Consider the following 22,099-nt stretch of genomic DNA (forward strand, 5'->3'; position numbering starts at 1 on the left):
ATTAATAAGGAGTATTTGACTAAATTATTATTTATCTCTTTTCTTTTTCAAAATGATTAATCAATAGCTACTGTATAATATTTGGGAGAAGTAAGCTTGGACCTTTTTTTTTTAATATCTTTCACAGGAAACGCTCTTCAATAATAAATAGGAAATTACGATGTAGAGAAAAGATGGCGTGAATACGATGAACAACTTAGTTAAGGTTGACTATCAGAAATAGATAATATTACTCCCTAAGCAATGCCAAAGGTATATCCAATAAGGCAACTCAGAGATATTTTCATTTGATCTCAAGTTAGATGACAAGAGAGGTTTGTGAGTTCGAGTCTCCCCAAGAGTAAGGTGGGAAGTTCTTGGAGGGAAGGATGCCAGAGGTCTATTTCAAAACAGTCTCTCTACCCTAGGGTAAGGGTAAGGTCTGCGTACACACTACCCTCTCTAGACCCCACTAAGTGGGATTATACTGGGTTGTTGTTGTTGTTGTTGTTGTTGTTAGATAACAAGAGAAAAGTCAAATTTCATACTTATGTTTGGGTAAAGATGGAGGGTAAAGTGCATACCAAGGGCGAAGCTATGTTGGCCCAAGGATAGTTAATTGAACACCCTTCGTCGAAAAATTATACTATGTATAAGGTAAAATATTACTTATTATTGATTAAAAAATAGATTTTGAACACCCTTATTGAATTTTCTAGCTTCACCATTGGTGCATGTTGTTGGGTTTTTAAGCTAAAATAAGCTTAAAAGATGGTGAATGGGAAATGAAATTTTTAAGTGAAATTTTAAGTTTCCCCCTTGACAATGGGACATTGTCCCATATTGGAAGAGGAAAAGGTTTTTATGGGTATATATACAATTGCTCTTCTTTTAGCTCTTAAAGAGTTAAGAAGAAGGCAAGCATCGCGCCGTCGTCGTCGCCTGGCTTCGGCTTCGACTTCGGATTAAATATATGAAATATTATTAAATATTCGTTTTTTGTAAACGGAAAATTAATATTAAATCTAGCGGAATATTAATCGTTATCCGTTTTCCGTTTTTGTAACGGAAACGTTAAGGTTCCTCTTCAATTCTCGGATTATTATTGCGTAAATGGCCATTTATTTTATGGTATTTATGTTATAGCCATTTTACATAAACAACTCTTCTGAAGAGTTGCACCTCCTCAGTTTGAGCTCAACATTAGCTATAAATACTAGTCCATTCTCTCAGATTTTTCATACGATTTTCTGAGTTCTCCTCCTTTCTTCTGCATTGTTTTAACTTCAAAGAAAGCAACAGTAAGTGTGATTTTCTACCGAACTTTATGTTCGCTGAAACATTGGAGTTTGAAGTACCACTACACCAGTGTGTAATTCGTTCTATCCTGGGAGGAAATAATCCACAACCTTGGGTACTAGGAGGGGGTTAACTTCCTTAAGGAAATACTGTAAATTCAGTGAGCTCGGATTAACTTCTGTTTCGTTTATATTAATGTTTATATGTTATTTTATTTTCTCTAAAATTGTTTTACAAATACAGTTTACCAACAAACTTAAGGAATTTAGTTTATTTTCTGTATTTGTGTTATATTCATTGTTCTGGAGACTAAAACCTTTGTGGTTTTCTACTCCGTTGGAGATTGAAATCTACATGATTTTAACATTTGTTGTGTCATTCTTTTACAGAAATGACGAATGACAACGGGAACTAGACTGTTCCTATGGTAACTGCTAATGCATCGACAAGCCGAACAACACCGGTATTGGCACCGGCAGAAAAATCCGAAAAATTTTTCGGGATTGATTTCAAGCTGTGGCAGCAGAAGATGTTCTTGTATTTGACTACATTAAGTCTATAGAAGTTCATTAAGGAAGATGTTCCTCTTCTGATTTTCTGTGCAAGAATTACATTCTTAGCGGACTGGAGGACGATCTGTATAACGTCTATAGTAATGTGGAGACGTCAAAAGAACTGTGGGTTGCGCTTGAAAGAAAATACAAAATTGAAGATGTCGGGTTGAAGAAATTCGTTGCCGCTAAATTTTTGGACTACAAAATGATGGATATCAAGTCTGTTATTATCCAAGTCCAGGAATTGCAAGTGATTATTCACGATCTCTTTGCTAAAGGTATAAGTCGAATTAATACTGATGTTGAAAGTATTAATTTTATTATTTTTACTAATAAAATTTTCATTGAAGGTCTTGTCAACAATGAAGCATTCCAAATTGCAGCGATGATTGAGAAGTTGTCTTTTTTGTGGAAGGACTTCAAAAACTACTTGAAACACAAATGCAAGGAGATGTCCCTTGAAGATTTCATTATTCGGTTGAGAATCGAAGATGACAACAAAGCTGCTGAAAAAAAAAGGTCGTGGAAATTCAACAAATAATTGGAGCAAATTTTGTTGATGATACTTCTCAAAATAAGAGAAAGAGGAAGTATGCCTCTGGACCGAAAAGCAACCCAAGCAAGAAGCGGTTCAACCGAAATTGCTATAATTGTAGAAAAGCTGGATACAAATCTACAAATTTTTGTGCTCCGAAGAAAGACAAGAAGAAGGTTAAATCCGTAAAATGAGAAAAAAATAAATGAGATAAACGCGTTAGAATACGACCACAAAGAATGAAAATCGTGTAGCCCAATTAGAAATAGCCGCTCCAAAAAGACTCAGAGCGCATTGCTTTAATTAAACAACAATATTCTTGTTTGGACCGTACGCAAATTGATTTCTGTCTCCACAAAATTACAACATATGTAAGTCATAGGCAAATTCAAAATTTGAAATTTTTGAGTTCTGAACTTAGTTATGTAACTCTTGCTCGTCGTAATTATTAAATTTAAAATTAATATACATATTTAATGAATTTTCTAAAAAAAACTATTGAATTGGAACGAACCCATAGCTACTTTAGCTCCGTCCTTGCATGCAACCAAATGCATAGGACTAGAAAAAACTTGAAAAGTAATACTCTCTTGTTCCGCAGTAGTACTTTGTGTAGAACAATATACTGGTGAACAACTGACAGAATGTTTCCTTGATTCATAAATACTTACATATATAACTAGAGCTTGAACCAAATTAAACTAACCAAAATAACAAAGTAAAATAATATTGATGCAACCGCAAATGTACGATTTCTACAGAAGTAAATGCCGTGGTCTTTTTTTTTTAAATGTGGTGTCCGGTGCCCGCATGCGGGCCCGACTATTCCACAGGGCCCTGGATGCGCGACCATTTTTCAATGCCTCCAGTGGCCCTGGGGAGGCTCGAACCTGGGACCTTGAGGACGTCTTGTTTTTCTACTTGTGAGGTGAGGGTCATTATTAAACTCTATACGTATATGGTGAGGATAGAGCTATAACACTATAACAATAATATTTGTGACAGAAAATTAGTTACAATTTCTCCACAAATTCGAGTGCCAGAAAATTGTGACGTAAGAATAAAATCGTTACAACTCCGTCTCAAATTGATGAATTTTGTCAACTAAGTTAAAATTGTCGCAAATCCATCACAAAATACTTTGTCATAAATTTATGATTTTCTTGTAGTTTATCACTCCACTGCAGCTCTATTTTGTCCTCATCGAATTAACTGGATTAAATTAGCAAAATAACTGTTAAGGAAATAGAAAAAAAAAGGGGGGAAATGAAAATTAACATTTAAGAGGCAAGTACGAAGAAACTTACGTTGATTAGAAATCATCAACTAAGGTTGACTAAGCGAGAAAATACAAGGAACACGAGATTTTGAATTGGGGTGTACGCCGGGGCGAAGCTACACCACCTTTGTCGAAAAATTAGATTGCGTATAAAGGTAAAATATCAAAATTTAGAGGTACATAACATAAATCGAACATCTTTTATCAGATTTTTTTTATTTAATTTAAATTTGAACTCCTTTAGAAAAATTCCTGACTTCGCCACGTGAGTACAATACATTACTATATTAAGTAGCACTGCAATTTCAGTCTCAAGCTTCGACATCTTCCTCATTTGAATAACTATCAATGAGAGGACCAATAGATAAGGTCACGAGTCTGCCTCAGTGACCAACAAATTACTACATTAATTGGAAAACATTCCAGTTTTCATTTTCTAATGAAGTCTTCATTACTGTAAAAGATTGAAAAGGAGAGGTACTATGAAAGTTTTGTAGAGAGAAAATACTTCAATACATTTTCAGAATGTGATATCTTTTATAGTAGATAATCGAAGGCAAAATATAAAAAGATCCAAAGGAGTTAATGCGCTTATATATTTCTTAATAACGTTCTATATATGTGCGCATTTTTCTTTTAATTAATTGATTATAACTATATAATATGTTGTTTTATAATTAAGAAATTGGAGACTTAGAAAAGTAGAAGTATTGGGGAGAGGTGATTAGACAAGGTATGTCGTTGCTCCAGCTCACTGAGGACACGACCATAGATAAGAATGTGTGGAGGTTGAGAATCAAGACAAAGGGTTAGGATAGGTCGCATAGCGTTGTCCTTCTCTGTAACAATGGCTTTAGTACATGAGTTAGTGTTATTTATATATTTTCATATTTCTTGACTTCTGTGTTTACTTGTCGTTGCTTTCGTTCCGGCCTTCTGATTACAATACTCAGTTTTAGTTTTGTATCTTTGTATTTTTGCTTTGGTTTTCTAATTGGTGTGCTTGTTGCTGCCCTTATTTTTAGTTTTCCTATGCCGAGGGTCTTCCGGAAACAGTCTCTCTGCCTTGTTGAAGGTAAGGGGTAATTAAGGTTTGCATACATACTACCTCTCCAGAACCCACTTGTGAGTTATACTGGGTCTATTGTTGTTGTTAGAGGTTTAGAAAATTACATATATATATTGTTTTTTAAAATATATTGTCTATTTTCTTTGCGTTTTGGTCTATTTTAAATGTTGATTTGACTTTAAAAATATCAAAACTGAATTTTTAGGCTTGTTTTGTATATCTCTGTTATTTATTAAATTGAGTATGAACGCAGGAATTTCTCCTTCATTATCACGGAATCACTTGTTTATTTAAAAGGCAATAATTAATTCAGTTAGTATGCCTATATTTTTTGTAACATAAAAACATTATATGATGCAACTTTGAACAAACTATTGCAGGCCGGAGAATAAAATGAGTAATGCAAAATTCGTGGAATTTTCCTAGAAGACTTATATACAGCTAATCAGAAAATAACTCTTGAGTCAAAATAATTATTAGTATGAGTATAAACAAATAGCAAAGAGACTGATGGCAACTTGTAATATATAGTAGTATCAAATTCATCGTCTTCGTTAACGACTATTAGTATTTTTTTTTTAAAATTCAAAGTCAAATAAAAACGTCACCTTCAATCTCTACTTGTTAATTTATATATAGTAGGTCCTCTCTGGGTTTTTTTTCCCATTTTAAATACTACGAAACCAGCTAACGACTGAGAATTCTAAATAATTTTCACAGCTAAGAGTATATGTAGTTTTGTTTATATAAGACACAAAGCTTCGATATTTTTCTTAGTGTTCCATTTTTCATTCTATATAGTCTTCAGTTTTCTATCTTCTTCGTCTCCTTGGCTTCTTCTCTTTTTAAATTATTGGGAAGTTTAATATCTATAAGCACAAGTCCATAACCTGTAGCCATGGGAACTCAAGCTCCTTCAGATCCCAACTACAACAATGACAAGGTAAGTCTCTCTCTTTGTCCTTTTCTTTTCTTGAGCCGAGGATCTTTCGGAAACAGTATCTCTATTCCTTTGGGGTAGGGTTAAGGTCTGCGTACACACTACCTTCTTCAGACCCCATTAGTGAGATTTTACTGGTTTGTTGTTGTTGTCTCTGCAAATATGTACGAATCTAACATATATACATTGATAGTACAGTCAAATTAACCTTTCTATAACAAGCTCGTTTGTTATATTTTTGGATATTATAACGAATTGCTGCTATAGAAAATATATATTATAACAGATCATGAAATGTGATTTCGAGAAAACTTAGTTTTTATAGTGAAAAAGTGTTATATAACGATATTATTATAAAGAGGTCTCAGTGTATAAGGAATTTTTACAATACCAAGTATATTTTGCCTGTTAGCTTTCCTTATTTTTGATTATTCTTCCTACATTTTGGACATGATCGAGTTACACGTAGTTATATACTATTATTTAGTCTATTTGATAGTGTAAAACATGTTACTCCCTCCGTTTCGATTTAGATAAGACATTTTGCTTATCGAGATTCAAACTGTATGAAGTTTGACTCATATTTTAAAATATATTTCGTTATCATATTAACATGAGAAAAGTTGCAACTTATAGCACTTTTCGTATAGTTTTGAATATCTAAATTTTAATTTTAAAATACTAAGTTGAATTAATTTAATTTAGCTTCAAAATTTAGTCAAATTAACTCTCGATAAGCGAAATGTGTCATCTGAAAACAGAGGAAGTATATAAAAACTTTATATGATGTGGATATCAAGAATTTACATAAATATTGTTTGAGATTTGCTAAATATATGAAAAGCTTGGTTGAATTTTTTAGATCTTGAAGTAAAACTGTCTCTCATTTCTGTGTTCATTTATTGTTTCCAGCTTTTTCTCTTTTCGGTTTACGAAACAATATTGAAGCTTTGGTTAATGAGAAAAATGTGAACTTTCCTACCTTTTTCTTGTTTGTTTTGTGGTCTAGAATCAATCTTGAACCAGTCAAACTTATATTATTTCTATTTTTCTTAAATATAGTGGTTTAATTTCCATCTTTAAATTAAGTTTAAGCTATGTGTTAAATGGTTGACGTTGCATGTGTGTACATCACGTTAGATGAGTAGGGTACTTCAAAAAAAAATATTAATGAATAACGACGTTAAATACACGGCAAATTGGGTAGAGACGTGCCATGAGCAAATCATTTCAACCTTTCAGTTGACTTTCTATACTATACAATCTGCTAATAAGAAGCAATATTAGTTTATTACTAGTGGGTCACATGGATTATGTATTTAAAATCGGAAAAATGATACTGTGTAGCCGCTGTAAAAATAATAGTCTAAAAAATTATATAAAATTTGTATATTTTTTTGTATATATATATATATATACACGCACATTCTGTATGCTATATATAAAAGTTATACAAATTTTATATACTTTTTCGACTGCCAGATATAAATAGTTTCTGGCGCGGGCCAAAAATGATAATACCCTTTAAAATCCTTTTGTCTTTTTCCAGTATTTTAAGCCAAATTTCACGTTACTTTGCATCTGAATCCATTTGCAACAATCAGAAGAAAATTTTAAATTTTTTTAATTAGCTGAAAAAAATGGTTATGAAAAATGAAATAGTAAAAACTGAAACAAAGTTATCTGTTACTTAGGTTTGAATATCACGAAAATATCCTTTGAGTGGCTCTGCAGACTACATACCTATGAAGTCTTGGGAAGTTTCTTTCTCATTACATTTTATTGTTTAAAGCAATTACTTTTCGGACTTAAATTATATACACCGACACTGTAAAAAAATTTGATACACAAGTGTAATTAACCGATTGTAGTAAATTACTTGCCATAATTTTTACTATATTTTTTGGTCTGCTACTGTACTGTGTTTACCGTCTTCAACTTTATATTCAAATCTTTGTAAAATTCAACCTAGAATTGGAACTACAATCAAACCTCTCTATAACAGTATCGTTTGTTCCAATATTTGTTGGCTGCTATAGTGAAATGTTGTTATAGAGAATATATATTATAACATAATGTAAAAATCGATTCCAAAAAAACTTTGCTTTTATAGTGAATAGCTATTATATAAAAATGCTGTTACAGTGAGGTCTGACTGTATAATCAAATGACAGGTTGATACAAGAACTGCAGAAGAGAAGGCAATCGATGCGTGGCTTCCCATTACTTCTTCTAGGAATGCAAAATGGTGGTATTCAGCATTTCACAATGTTACTGCTATGGTTGGTGCTGGTGTTCTCAGTCTTCCTTATGCCATGTCAGAGCTTGGATGGTACAATTCTCTCTTTTTGCCATTTTTATCATTTAAAGATCGGAAAAGGGTCAATTATACTCCTGTACTATTAGAAAAGATTTAAATGTACCATCTTGTTATACTTTGAGTTCATATACACTCCTTTCGTTATACTATTGGTTCAAATATACCCCTTTTCCTTAAATTTGTCCAAAGTGGACATCCAATGCTACGTGGCACTGATATTTGATGAGGTGGATGTCACATGGCTTGCCACCTCAACGCCCCTAACCCATTTTATTCCTCCCTTCTATCTTTTTCCGCCATTAAAATTTTCTTCCCCTTCGTCACTATTGCCACCATTACCGCTACCATGAAAATATTGTATTTCAAATTTTAGTCTTTTATATATGGATTAGGGACGTTGAGGTGGCATACCATGTGACATTTACCTTATCAAATATCAGTGCCATGTAGGATTAGATGTCCAGATTGGACAAACTTAACAAAAGAAGTGGTATATTTGAACCAATAGTATTACGACAGGGGTATATTTGGACTCAAAGTATAATAAAGGATATATTTAAACATTTTCTCATAGTATAGGAGTATATTTGGCACTTTGTCGTTTAAAGATTATCAAGACACTATTGTTGGACGATATCAGCAATGAATTTAAGTAATATACACTGACAATATTGTAATTTCAGGGGACCCGGTGTCACAGTGATGGTAGTATCTTGGATTGTTACTTTGTATACACTATGGCAAATGGTTGAAATGCATGAAATGGTTCCAGGGAAACGTTTCGATAGATATCATGAATTAGGGCAACATGCTTTTGGAGAAAAACTTGGCCTATGGATTGTTGTGCCACAGCAGTTAATTGTTGAAGTTGGTGTTGACATTGTTTATATGGTAACTGGAGGAAGATCACTAATGAAGGTCCACGAATTGGTTTGCAAAAAAAACGAAGACAATATCCATTGCACCAAAGATATTAAACTTTCCTACTTCATTATGATCTTTGCCTCTGTTCATTTTGTGCTTTCCCATCTTCCCAATTTCAATTCCATATCTGGTGTCTCTTTGGCTGCCGCAGTAATGTCCCTAAGGTATGCTTATTGTTTCCTTTTCCTCCCTCGATCATGTATAATATATGTATACTTTGCGTATATTCTATCTATACCAATTAGAAAGAGTAAACAGTGAACCCCTGACTTTCTCTAAGATGAGATGCGACTTAAACAATAGGCAAAATTCCCTTCATAAAAGCTACGAAAATAAGTTAGAAATTTGCTTATTTGTTCACTTCTTTAAATATCGATATTTTACTAACATGTTTTTTTTTAATGTCGGACAATGAAGTTATTCTACAATCGCTTGGGGGGCATCAGTAAAGAAGGGTGTACAATCGGATGTAGATTACGGGTACAAGGCTCACAGCACGTCAGGAACTGTTTTCAACTTTCTGAGTGGATTGGGAGAAGTGGCTTTTGCATATGCGGGTCATAACGTGGTTTTGGAGATTCAAGCAACAATCCCTTCAACACCTGAAAAACCTTCGAAAATACCTATGTGGAGAGGAGTTGTTGTTGCTTACATAGTTGTGGCTCTGTGTTACTTCCCTGTCGCATTTATTGGCTATTGGATGTTTGGGAATTCAGTATCAGACAATATTCTCGTGTCTTTGGAGAAACCTACTTGGCTCATTGTCATGGCTAACATGTTTGTCGTCGTCCATGTTATTGGGAGCTATCAGGTATACAATGTTCTGATCTAAATTGGAAAGTTTCAGTTATGTTTAAACAGCGCGTATAATTTTACCTTATGATTTTGTAGATCTACGCAATGCCAGTGTTTGACATGATCGAGACTGTGCTTGTTAAGAAACTTAGGTTCAGGCCTACTTGGTACTTGAGATTTGTTACCAGAAATATTTATGTTGGTATGTTACTTGCCTTCATTTACTATAAAAATTTGAAGTACTTAGAATTTAGAAACCTTATATTAGTGCCTTTGGACTTATTGCAGCTTTCACAATGTTTGTTGGAATCACCTTCCCTTTCTTTGGGGGACTTCTTGGATTCTTTGGAGGATTTGCTTTTGCTCCAACAACTTATTTTGTAAGTGATTTACAAAAGATCTTTTCCAATCTCCTTGTAGTGTTGAAAATAAATGTAAAGGGTTAGTATAGGTGAGCGTTGTCCTCTCTGTGTATTGTCGTATTCCTTGACTTCTGTTAGTACTTGTTGTTGTTGTCATCTCGGCTTTCTGATTATCGTATCTACTGTTAGTTTTGTATTTTTGCTCCGTTTCTTCAATTGATATGCTTGTCGTTGTCCTTCTTTTATCTTTTCTGATCCAAGAGTCTACCGAAAAAAGCCTCTCTGCCTTCTTGAAGATAGGGGTAAGATCTGCGTACAGTCTACCCTCCCCAGACCTCACTAGTGAGATTATACTGCGTTGTTGTTGTTATTGTTATTGTTGTTGTCGTCGTCTTCTTTGTAGTGTAGATTTCAGACGTCTTATTGGGAAACTTTGTTTTTTGTTTCTTCAGCTTCCTTGCATCATGTGGCTTGCAATCTACAAGCCAAGGAGATGGAGTCTCTCTTGGATTACTAATTGGGTAAAGTGCAACTTAGTTAATCTGCCGTTGGTAGTTTCAATTTTGTTTTTTTGCCTTTTTATACACTTGAAAATGACGATTAATATGTTCTTTTTATGACAGATTTGCATAATTTTTGGAGTTTTATTGATGGTTTTAGCACCAATTGGTGGTTTGAGATCTATCATAGTACAAGCCAAGACCTACAAATTTTACAATTAGAGATCTCTTTCTTGGTAAGGAGAAGTTTGTATCAATATTCAAGTCCAAAAAAATGGCGACGATTATGCCGAAAACGAGAGGAAACTGATTAAAATTCTTATATAGAAATGGAATATGTTTTATCGCACAGAAATTTCTGGCTAGATACTGCCTTGGTGTGTTTTGGCTTATAACTTTTTACAGTATAGGTTTTCTTCATGTGTAAAATTATGATTAATATCATATTGACATCGAAATCATTGTCAAAATGGCATCTTTGGATGTCTCAATTTCTCTCTTTGTTTCTGATAAACCATCTAAGATATCGTAGGCATTCTAGACTTTGGATTCAATCTTTAGTCTTTTAAGCCAAGATTTACCAATTTGGTTGTAAAGCATGGTAATTTTGTTGTGAGAGTTCATGTTACAAATTCACGTAAAAATAGCACGGGCTAGATAGTTTTCGGATTGGTCATTAAAAATAGTCAACATTTGCAAAGTCATTGAAAAATAGCCACTATTTTGCTGCAATACAAAAAGTTCCTGCATAATATACTGGAGATCGGTGCACCTGTGTATGAACTTCCAGCATATTATGCTGGAACTCCAACACACGAAAAGTTTCCAGCATAATACACTGGAGATTGGAGCACCTGTGTAAGAATTTCCAGCGTATTATGCTGGATCGGTATATTATACTAGAAGTCCAGTATATTATGCTGGAACTCCGGTATAATATACTGGAGTTCCAACAATAATATACTGGAGATCCGGTATACTTATGCTGGAACTCCAGTATATTATGTTGGAGTATTTTCCTAATTTTGAATAGTGTTTTCATTCAGATTTTTCTTTACATGAAAAGTGGCTAAATTTCGATTACTTTTGAAACTGTGACTATTTTTGAATGACCACTTGTAAATCTGACTATTTTTGAATTTCTCGCCAAAAACACTTGTTAACTTGCTCCGACATTAAACGGTTGCATATAGCGAATTATTGGCCCAAATAATACAATAATTATGTCTCAATCTCAAACTAGTTAGACTGAAAATATAAGGGTTCCCCTCCTCCCCATTTCTGCTATAAGCTACTCAACAAGTCAAAAAATTCAGGCTTGACTAATGGATGCTGCGTGTCTTTCTTGATTAATAAATGCCAAGAATAAAAGAACTTAGACTTCAAGCCCATTCCCCTACGTAAGAAACAGAAACCAGGGACGGTAGGGGACTCTTAGGATAGAACTTGTCAACGCCAAATCTATATCTAGTTAAAGATATCCAATTACATTGATTGAAGTGGTCAAAGGGAGGCAAAAACTTACACGCATCGGATGTTTATACCAATTTATGCTAATTTACTATAGTAAGTGCTAAATTAAAGTGAAAATGTATATGAATTAATCATGATTTATCAATGATTATGATTGTAAAAACATATATCATATATTTATTGGATTAATGTAAACACCAGGTATGAATAAGTTTTATGGTGCTTCAACCTTAGATCCTATGTCTAAGCAAGCACTATACATAAGCAAGCAGTCCAATTGTCCAAATGCAGAAAGAAATCAGGGGACAACAACATGCTCTGTATATTTTGTACATCAAGTTCCAAATGCCAATGCGATCCGTTTGGATGGATACATTTGGATTTTAAAGGGAATTCAAAATTTGAACGATTCAAATTATAGACACGGGTTTTAATGAGTCCATTACTCAAATGATCACTCAACTATCCTATAAAAGGAGAGGACAAAAGAAAAAAACTGCATTCACATAAGAGTTCATGCAGCAAAATATCTCAAATTTACTGTGGTTTAAAGCCTAAACTTTTACAACAATTCTGACCCCTACTTCCTTCTTCTTCTTCTTCTTCTTGTTTCACCCCATAATATGATGTCCTTCTGCGGAAGTCTATATAACCGGTGCTGAATGACTTGAAGAGTGAAGGAAGAGACGAAGAGTTATTGAAAAGATAGTAATAGTGTTGTCTAAATTCTCAAACAGATGGACCAGAATTTTATCTCATATGCATAGTCTGCAATTATTATTCATAACTAACCTTCCTATAATCAAAGTAAAATTGATGCCTTAACTCGAAAATGTCCCAACATGTATGCTTTTAATATTAAAATCCTTTATATCAGGATATTTTCCCCCCTCTCTTTCTGCCCCTTCTTAAACCTAGCAGGGACTAGGCCAGTGAGCAACGCTACATCGGCGCCGCTCCTTTTTCCGGCTTCAACCCCAACCCCCTTCTCTGTGCTTCCCATTCTCCTTTATACTTTATTTTCGTTGCCCTTCTCCTTTTCTCGGCGTCGCTTCACTGTTACAGGGTTCGTCATTGTTTTTCGGTGAGTCGGGCCAGCAGCAGATCTGTGTGTCACTGGTGGTGATGGTGACAGTCCAGCATTTGTCTCTTTTTCTCGGTTCCGTTGTGTGTTTGTGTGTTTTCCAGGTTGCACTTTGTTGGACGTCGGGGTTCGTGTGTTTTACAGGGTCCGTCATTGTTTTCCGGCGAGTCGTTCCAGCAGCAGATCTGGTGTACGAGTAAACCAGTAGATCGGTTCTGTTGGGAGGTGTACGAGCAAACACAACAGAGCAGGCAGGTTGGTTGGTAGTCCCAAGGGCTGGACGTCGGGTCCCACAGCATCGGGAGTATAGCAAGTTGAAAGTTCAGGTTCTATCCGCGGGAATTGGTACCTCCCGTCACCTATTTGCTTAAGTTGATCTGTTGCTGTAGTAGTTTAGGATATTTGTCACCTTCTAGTTTATACCTATGCTTGTTTGTAGTTGTATTTTTGTCTAGACCACCGTAGGAATAGCGGTTGTAGTTTATAATGGCAGAGTAGGGTCATGTCCTCGGGGTGGCCGGGATGGGCAGGTGGTAGGGCGGGGGGTAGGGCACGAGTCATGGGGTAGGACGGGGCCCATAGGGGGTAAAGGCAACAAGGGAGCCTGTAGGTTAATGATTGGATCGTGGAATATAGGGACGTTAACAGATAAGTCTATAGAGCTAGCGAAGCTTCTCTAGAAGAGGAAGGTCAATATAGCTTATGTTCAGGAGACCAGGTGGGTAGGATCAAAGGCGAGGAATATAGACGGGTTTAAATTGTGGTACTCCGGACGCGTGAAGGGCAAGAATGGAGTGGGTATTTTGGTGGACAGAGAGCTCAGGGAGTCAGTGGTTGAGGTTAGGCGGGTGAATGACAGATTGATGGCGATTAAGTTAGTAGTTAGAGGGAGCACTCTGAATGCCGTTAGCGCGTACACGCCGCAAGCGGGCTTGGGCGAGGAGGTTAAGAGGCGCTTCTGGGAGGGGTTAGATGAGGTGGTGCGGGGTATTCCATCAACGGAGAAGTTATTTATATGAGGGGATTTCAATGGTCATATTGGGTTGTCGGCTGGGGGTTATGGCGAGGTGCACGGTGGCTTCGGCTTTGGGGATAGGAACGTAGGTGGTACTTCTCTATTGGATTTCGCTAGGGCTTTTGAGTTGGTGATTGCGAACTCTAGTTTCCCGAAGAGGGAGGAGCATTTGGTTACCTTCCGGAGTATGGTGGCAAAGACCCATATTGATTATATCCTCCTCAGGAGGTGTGATAGTGGGGTATGCGAGGATTGTAAGGTGATCCCGAGTAAGACCCTCGCGACTCAACATAGGCTCCTGGTGATGGATGTTGGTATCATGATAAAGAAGAAAAAGAGGTTTGTACGGGGTCAACCGAGGATCAGGTGGGGTGCTTTGGCTAAGGATAATGCGCATGAGTTGGAGGGGCGGTTGTTGGCTATGGGTAACTGAAAGAGTAGTAGGGATGCTAGCGCTATGTGGACGGCGACGGCGAACTGTATTAGGGAGGCGGCAAGAGAGGTGTTAGGGGTATCGAAGGGCTACTATGGCGGGCATCGAGGCGACTGGTGGTGGAATGATGTGGTCCAACATAAAGTGGAAGCAAAAAAACTGGCGTACCTTGCGTTAGTGGAGAGTACCGATGAGGAGCGGAGGAGAACAAACAGAGTGAGGTATAAGGAAGCTAGGAAAGAGGCAAAATTAGCGGTCACAGATGCTAAGACTGTTGCATTTGATCGTTTGTATGAGGAACTGAGGGGCAAAGGTGGGGACAAGAAGCTATTTTCGCTGGCTAAAGCGAGAGAGAGGAAGGCTCGTGACCTGGATCAAGTGAGGTGCATCAAAGACGAGGAAGGCAGAGTATTGACGGAAGACTCCCAGATTAAGCATAGATGGCAGACGTACATTCATAAACTTTTGAATGAAGAGGGGAGCAGTAGCATCGTGCTAGGGGAGTTGGGACACTCCGAGAGTCACCATGACTTTGGATACTGTAGGCATATCAAGGTTGAGAAGGTAGTGAAAGCTATGGGTAAGATGAGTCGGGGCAAAGCAACAGGACCAGACGAGATTCCAGTAGAATTTTGGAGGTATGTGGGTAGAGCGGGCTTAGAATGGCTGACTGGGTTGTTTAATGTTATTTTTAAGACGAAAAGGATGCCAGATGAGTGGAGATGTAGTTTGATGATTCCGTTGTTTAAGAACAAAGGTGATATCCAGAATTGTAACAATCATAGGGGCATCAAGTTGTTAAGTCATACCATCAAAGTTTGGGAGAGGGTGGTGGAAGAGAGGGTGAGGAGGGCGGTATCTATTTCTGAAAATCAGTTCGGATTCATGCCGGGACGTTCTACTACTGAAGCTATCCACCTGATAAGGAGGTTGGTGGAACAATATAGGAAGAGGAAAAGGGATTTGCACATGGTGTTTATTGACCTAGAAAAGGCGTATGACAGGATCCCTGGGGACGTACTTTAGCGATGCCTGGAAGTGAAAGGGGTGTCGGTAGCATACATTGAATCGATAAAGGATATGTATGATAGAGCTAAGACTTAGGTCAAGACTGCGGGAGGTGACACCGAGCTTTTTCCGGTAATTATGGGGTTGCACCAAGGATCTGCGCTTAGCCCTTTCTTATTTGCTCTAACGATGGATGCCTTGACACACCATATTCAAGGGGAGGTGCCATGGTGTATGTTGTTCGCTGATGATACAGTTTTGATCGATGAGTCGCATAGCGGTGTTAGTGAGAGATTGAAGGTGTGGATGCAGGCTCTGGAGTCCAAAGGTTTCAAGTTGAGTAGGACCAAGACGGAATATCTGGAGTGTAAGTTTAGTGGTGTGTCGGGGGAAGCGGACGGGGTGGTGAGGCTCGACTCACAAGTCATCCCCAAGAGAGAAAGTTTCAAGTACCTAGGGTCTATTATCTAGAGAGATGGGGAGATCGACGGGGATGTCACGCACCGCATTAGGGTGGGGTGGATGAAATGGCGGTTAGCATCTGGAGTCCTGTGTGACAAGAGGGTACCATTAAAACTCAAAGGTAAGTTCTACAGAGCAGTGGTTAGGCTGGTTATGTTATATGGGGCTGAGTGTTGGCCAGTTAAGAATTCACATATCCAGAAGATGAAAGTAGCCGAGATGAGGATGTTGAGATGGTTGTGCGGGCATACTAAACTGGATAAGATAAGGAATGAAGTTATAAGGAAGAAGCTGGGCGTTGCTCCCATGGACGGCAAGATGCGGGAAGTGAGGCTTAGGTGGTTTGGACACGTGCAGAGGAGAACCATAGATTCCCCGGTTAGGATGTGCGAGTGGTTAGTTTTGGCAGGTACGAGAAGAGGTAGAGGGCGGCCTAAGAAGAATTGGGGCGAGGTGATCAGGCAAGACATGGCGCGACTCGAGATTTCCGAGGACATGGCTCTTGATAAGAAAGCGTGGAGGTCGAGCATTAGGGTTGTAGGCTAGGGGGTAGTTCATAGTTTTTCCCTCTTTGTACCGGGTAGTCTGATAGAGTTTTGCCTATGTCTGGTAGCAGTATATGTTATGTTCACACCATTTTGTTATTTTGCATATGATTATATTATTGCACTCTCTTTCACTTATTTGGTCTATTTTAAGATATTATTATCACTTCTCTTGCTTCTTTTGTTGTTACCTATCTCTTCTTTCGTTTCTTTTCTAAAATTATTATCTCTTATGTTGAGCCGAGGATCTCTCGGAAACAGCCTCTCTACCCTTCCGGGGTAGGGGTAAGGTCTGCGTACATCCTACCCTCCCCAGACCCTACTAGTGGGATTTTACAGGGTATGTTGTTGTTGTTGTTGTTGTTGTTGTTGTTGTAGTAATAGTAATAATGTTGTCTCTTGCCTTCATTCATCTTTCCATCTGGGATTTATGCTAATCCACATCGGGCAAGGTTTGTATTTGGATATGAAAAAGTGAGATTGTGAATGCATTAGTGGTGTTCTGTTTATATAGTAGTATTCTGTTCATATAGTGGTATTAAATGTAAGGGTGAAGACACCTTTCAAATTCTGGAATGAAGTGACGATTGAAGTTGTAACTGAAAGAATTTGGAGAAATTGTATTTGCGTAATTGTGTAACTGATAGAATTTAGGGGAAAAGATTTTACTCTAAAAGGTGTGAATGTAAATTAAATTCTGTAACTTAAACTTTCTGCCTAGCCTTTAAATACTTACAGGTAATTAAATAGAAAAAGGGAAAAAAAGGAAAAATATTGTGAAAATCTGAGAAAATAGATAAATAAGAATGTTGGCTTAGGAGAGGTGTCACCTCACTTTTTGTATTCCAACTTATATATATATATATATATATATATATATATATATATATATATATATATATATATATATATATATATATATATATATATGGATTATCTCCTAAAGTCACTTTTCTTTCGTTTGTCACAACAAAGTCACTGAACTATGCCTATTGCACTCAGAAGGTCACTCAACTAGATTTTTCAAATTTTGGATTATCAAATACCTATTTTACCCTCTAAATTATAGACATTTATCTTCTTTTTATTTTTTTAAACTTTTTAATATTACGACTTTCCCTTTTAAATTTACATTATGGACTTACCTATACAATAAATAAATATTATTTATAAATTAAAAAAAGTATTTAAGCATATATAATGCTGGATTAAAAAAATAATGAGCATAGTAAAAAAAATAATTAGAATAATTTGTTAGTAATAATAATTTTAGTATTAACAACAAAAATTTAAAAATTTATTTAGACAATTTAGAATGAAATAAAATAAAGGTTGTAAAATATATATTCCATGCACGTAATATAAAAATAATTATTTAAATAAAGGTATTTTTATAATATACATTATATATTTTGAAAATTATTCTCAATTATATTATATATATTCCATGCACGACTTAACATAGCATATCTTACCTATACAGATAGTTTCTCTATTTTTCGGTGACATAACTTTGTGTCGTTGGAAAGTTAGAAGAAACATAATAATATATTTGAACATAATTTTCAAGAATATATAATTTATACTATAAAAATATCTTTATTTAAATAATTATTTTTATATTACGTGTATGAAATATATATTTTACAATCTTTATTTTCTTTCATTTTGAATTGTGTAAATAAATTTTTGAATTTTTATCGTTAATATTAAAAAGTTTTAAAAAAATAAAAAAGAAGGTAAATGTTTATAATTTAGAGGGTAAAAATAAGTATTTGGCAATTGAAAATTTGCAAAATCTAGTTGAGTGACCTTCTGAATGCAATAGACATAGTTCAGTGACTATGTTGTTACAAACGAAAGAAAAGTGACTTTAGGAGATAATTTGAGATAGTTGAGTGACCATTTAAGTAGTTGACTCGGGTTTCAACTTATTTAGGGTCATTTGAAATGAATCCAACATAATAAGATATGAATACTATTAGGTGTTTGCCTTAATTTTCTTACCATAGTTGGTTTTCCTGTTTGTTGAAGGAAATGGCAACATGTTTACCTTAATTGGGTTTTCCTTCTTGTAGAAGGAAATTATAAATCTTCCATGTTTGGCTAGTCCTTTTTCTTGTAAGAAAAGGTTTGGAATTCTATAAATTGAAGATCCGTCTTTTTCATTCAGTAGCATCCACAATGTAGCCATATGGAGTTTGAGAGTCGTATTTAGGGGGAGAACTTTACGGGACAAGTGTTAGTATGTCACTTGTGTTTGCCTCTTCGTGAGGTTGTTTTCTCGATATTTTGTATTCTCTTTTTATATAGTGGATTGCTCATCTCCACCGTGGACGTAGGTCAGTTGACCGAAGCACGTTAAATGTTTGTGTCTCTCTTGGCAGATTTCTCTTTTGTTATAGGACTTATCGTCGTTCAAGGTTTGTTTTGCTATCTTTCGCATGACACCTGATTTTTTCGGTCCTAACAAGTGGTATCAGGGTGAGGTTCAAGACAAGTTCATCTTGGCGGGTTCAGTTCTAGCCGCATCATATTTGACGATAATCGTGATATTTGTCTGAGAAATTTGACCGGTGTGCTACGCACGCTCAGACAAACATCATGGTGGAGATTTAGAGATGCGACATGTTGAAGGCTATGTGAAGAAGGTGGATCAAGTTTATTTTGTTAGAAAATTCAGGCCAAGGGGGAGAATTGTTAGGTGTTTGCCATAATTTTTTTACCATAGTTGGTTTTCCTGTTTGTTGAAGGAAAGAGCAACATGTTTACCTTAATTAGATTTTCCTTCTTGTAGAAAGAAATTACAAATCTCCCATATTTGGCTAGTCCTTTTTCCTGTAGGAAAAGGTTTGGAGTTCAATAAATTGAAGATCCATCCTTCTCATTCAGTAGCATCCACAATGTAGCCATATGGGGTTTGAGAGTCGTATTTAGGGGAGAACTTTACGGGACAAGTGTTAGTGTGTCACTTGTGTTTGCCTCTTCGTGAGGTTGTTCTCTCGATATTTTGTATTCTCTTTTTATATAGTGGATTGCTCATCTCCACTGTGGACGTAGGTCAGTTGACCGAACCACGTTAAATATTTGTGTCTCTTTTGGTAGATTTCTCTTTTGTTATCAGACTTATCGTCGTTCAAGGTTTGCTTTGCTATCTTTCTCATGACACCTGATTTTTTCGGTCCTAACAAATACATGCCGGTGCAATGCAGAAATTCCTTGACCACATGTTCAAGATATTATATATATATATATATATATATATATATATATATATATATATATTGTGTGTGTGTGTGTGTGTGTAGAAAAATGCCGTTATATTTATATACGCATTATAAATTTTTATAAATAAGTTCAACTGACCACCCGTGACTACGCCACTGAATACAACATACATTCTCCATTTGCGTAAGTGCGTGGGTTTTCATTTATTTACTTGTCCGCCGTTAACGTGCATTTTTATGACTTGTTGATTCTTAAGTTCAATTATGTAATTATAGGTGTAAACACACGTACAGATAAAAATATCTGTTATGTCCATCAAATAACATATTTTTTGAGATTTTACACGAATAGTCATTTGAATTCACTATTTACTTTTCTTAGTTAGTATATATAAATTATACATTGAGTATACACAGTTACACATATTATATATACATTATACATATACTTCATTTTATTAGTTTAAGTGGTCGGTAGGTGGTTATTTGTCATCTTTATACAAGTAGTCGGCTGAATTTACTGTTTACTTTCATAGCCGATATTCATAGATTATACACTGGTTATACACAATTATACGCATATATAAGTAAGTGAAAAGAAGTGGGGAAAAAAAGCACAATTTAGGGGTGAGCATTCGGCTGTTCAGATTAAATATGAAAATTTCGGTTTGGATTTTCGGTTTTCGGATTGAAGAAATGATAATCCAAATCCAATCCAATTAAGCTCGGATTGGATCGGATTTTATAAGTTCGATTTTGGATTAATCGGTTTGTATATTTTGGATTTTTGATTTTGAGCTTATAAGTTAAGATGTTTCTTCTTTTTACAAAAAGGAATATCCAAATGAACTACTCATGTTAAATTGCCTCAAAAGTTCCCCATTCTTATCTCAATCATTCAAATAAAATATTCAAGTAATGAAATTATTATCAAGGATATGCAACATAGTCGTTACACATTGTGTCTTTATTTTTTTCTCTTTTGTTATTGTTATTATTGGTTGCTCCCTGTTTAGCCTTCCTTAAGCCGATGGTCTATCGGAAACAACCTCTCTACCTTCACAAGGTAGGGGTAAGGTCTGTATACACACTATCCTCCCCAGACCTCACTTACGGGATTACACTGGGTTTGTTGTTGTTGTTGTTGCAATAGAGACATTAATACAACTGATAAGAAGTAGCTATAATAAAACCATATCCAAATAGAAAGTATTATAACAGTAACTTAGTAATTAATATTGAATATATGAGATAATATCTAATGGGTAGGGCGTTGAACTTATTACTACTGGCATATGAATAATGAACTAAATATAAAGTATAAAAATTAAATTTTCGGATATCTAAAATTTCGAAGAATAAAATCCATTATCCAATTTGAAATCCAAAAATTTTAAAAATCAGATAAAAAGTCCACTCCGTAATTCGAAAATCCAAACTAAAAATCCAAAAAAATTAGATTTGGATTTGGATTTCAGCCCAAACTATGCCCACCCCCAGCACAATTGAACCTAATGAGTACACAACAAGTCAACAATAAAAAAGTATAACAAAACTTTTGTGTCAATTAGCACCCCCCCCCCCCATTTAGTCATTTCATTACAAACGACTAATACAATTGGAAAATTTTAACATATAAAAAAATTCTCTCTCTCGTGCTACATAATTCAGCCACCTGCTTCATTTTCCTTTTTTACCACTTTTTATTTTTAATTGACCCTAAACATATATGTAGATATGAATACTGAACATGCATTTAGTTTAATTTCTTTGTTGCAAGAATTTCTCCAAATACATAGAAGAAAATTCAAACGGTGTGAAATGCTTAAACTAACTTTCTTTATAGAGCCACAGATTAATTGATACTTTTCCTAATCTATATTAATGATCAATAAACAAAAATATAGCATTTGTACATCAAAAAATCTATTCATTTTTCTTTTCTTTCTTAGTGATCATATCTTATCAATCACTTATAATAACTGATTAAATAATTGCTTTTCATTACGTCTCTGAAAATGAAGCGAGAATGTATACTATTAACCATGATCAAGTCATTAAAGTCAATATACATAATACATATCATGCATCTATTGATTTAGTGTAAACGATAAGTTTTTATCTTTCATGTCGACCGATGTGGGTCTCTTTCGTTGAAATCGATGGAACACGCATTAATTATTAAAGTTAAAAAAAAAAAGGAACATTTTTTATGCAATTGCAAAGTCTAACTTACGTTGATAAGTTGAAAGAAGCCTAAGCAAGACAATTTTTAAATTTAAAAAACAAAACAAAA

At 35.4% G+C, this 22,099-nt stretch overlaps 1 protein-coding gene across 1 annotated transcript; it reads left to right on the forward strand.

Moving 5' to 3' along the window:
- Positions 1–5,389: 5,389 nt before the first annotated feature.
- Positions 5,390–11,053, forward strand: LOC107790175 (lysine histidine transporter 1-like). Its single transcript, XM_016612076.2, has 8 exons — positions 5,390–5,658; positions 7,830–7,987; positions 8,659–9,063; positions 9,317–9,710; positions 9,791–9,896; positions 9,983–10,074; positions 10,509–10,577; positions 10,680–11,053. Exons 1-8 carry the CDS (start codon positions 5,614–5,616, stop codon positions 10,776–10,778), a joined length of 1,368 nt encoding a protein of 455 aa, XP_016467562.1. The 5' UTR covers positions 5,390–5,613; the 3' UTR covers positions 10,779–11,053.
- Positions 11,054–22,099: the final 11,046 nt, after the last annotated feature.

This window comes from Nicotiana tabacum, chromosome 3 (assembly GCF_000715075.1).
Source record: "Nicotiana tabacum cultivar K326 chromosome 3, ASM71507v2, whole genome shotgun sequence".
Taxonomy (NCBI): Eukaryota; Viridiplantae; Streptophyta; class Magnoliopsida; order Solanales; family Solanaceae; genus Nicotiana; species Nicotiana tabacum.

Bases quoted from the DNA above. Each gene is read 5' to 3' on its own strand.
- LOC107790175 (XM_016612076.2), top strand. From the start codon at position 5,614: ATGGGAACTCAAGCTCCTTCAGATCCCAACTACAACAATGACAAG. The intron at 9,711-9,790 runs GTATACAATGTT...ATGATTTTGTAG, and splicing joins ATGTTATTGGGAGCTATCAG to ATCTACGCAATGCCAGTGTT. The intron at 10,578-10,679 runs GTAAAGTGCAAC...TTTTTATGACAG, and splicing joins TCTCTTGGATTACTAATTGG to ATTTGCATAATTTTTGGAGT.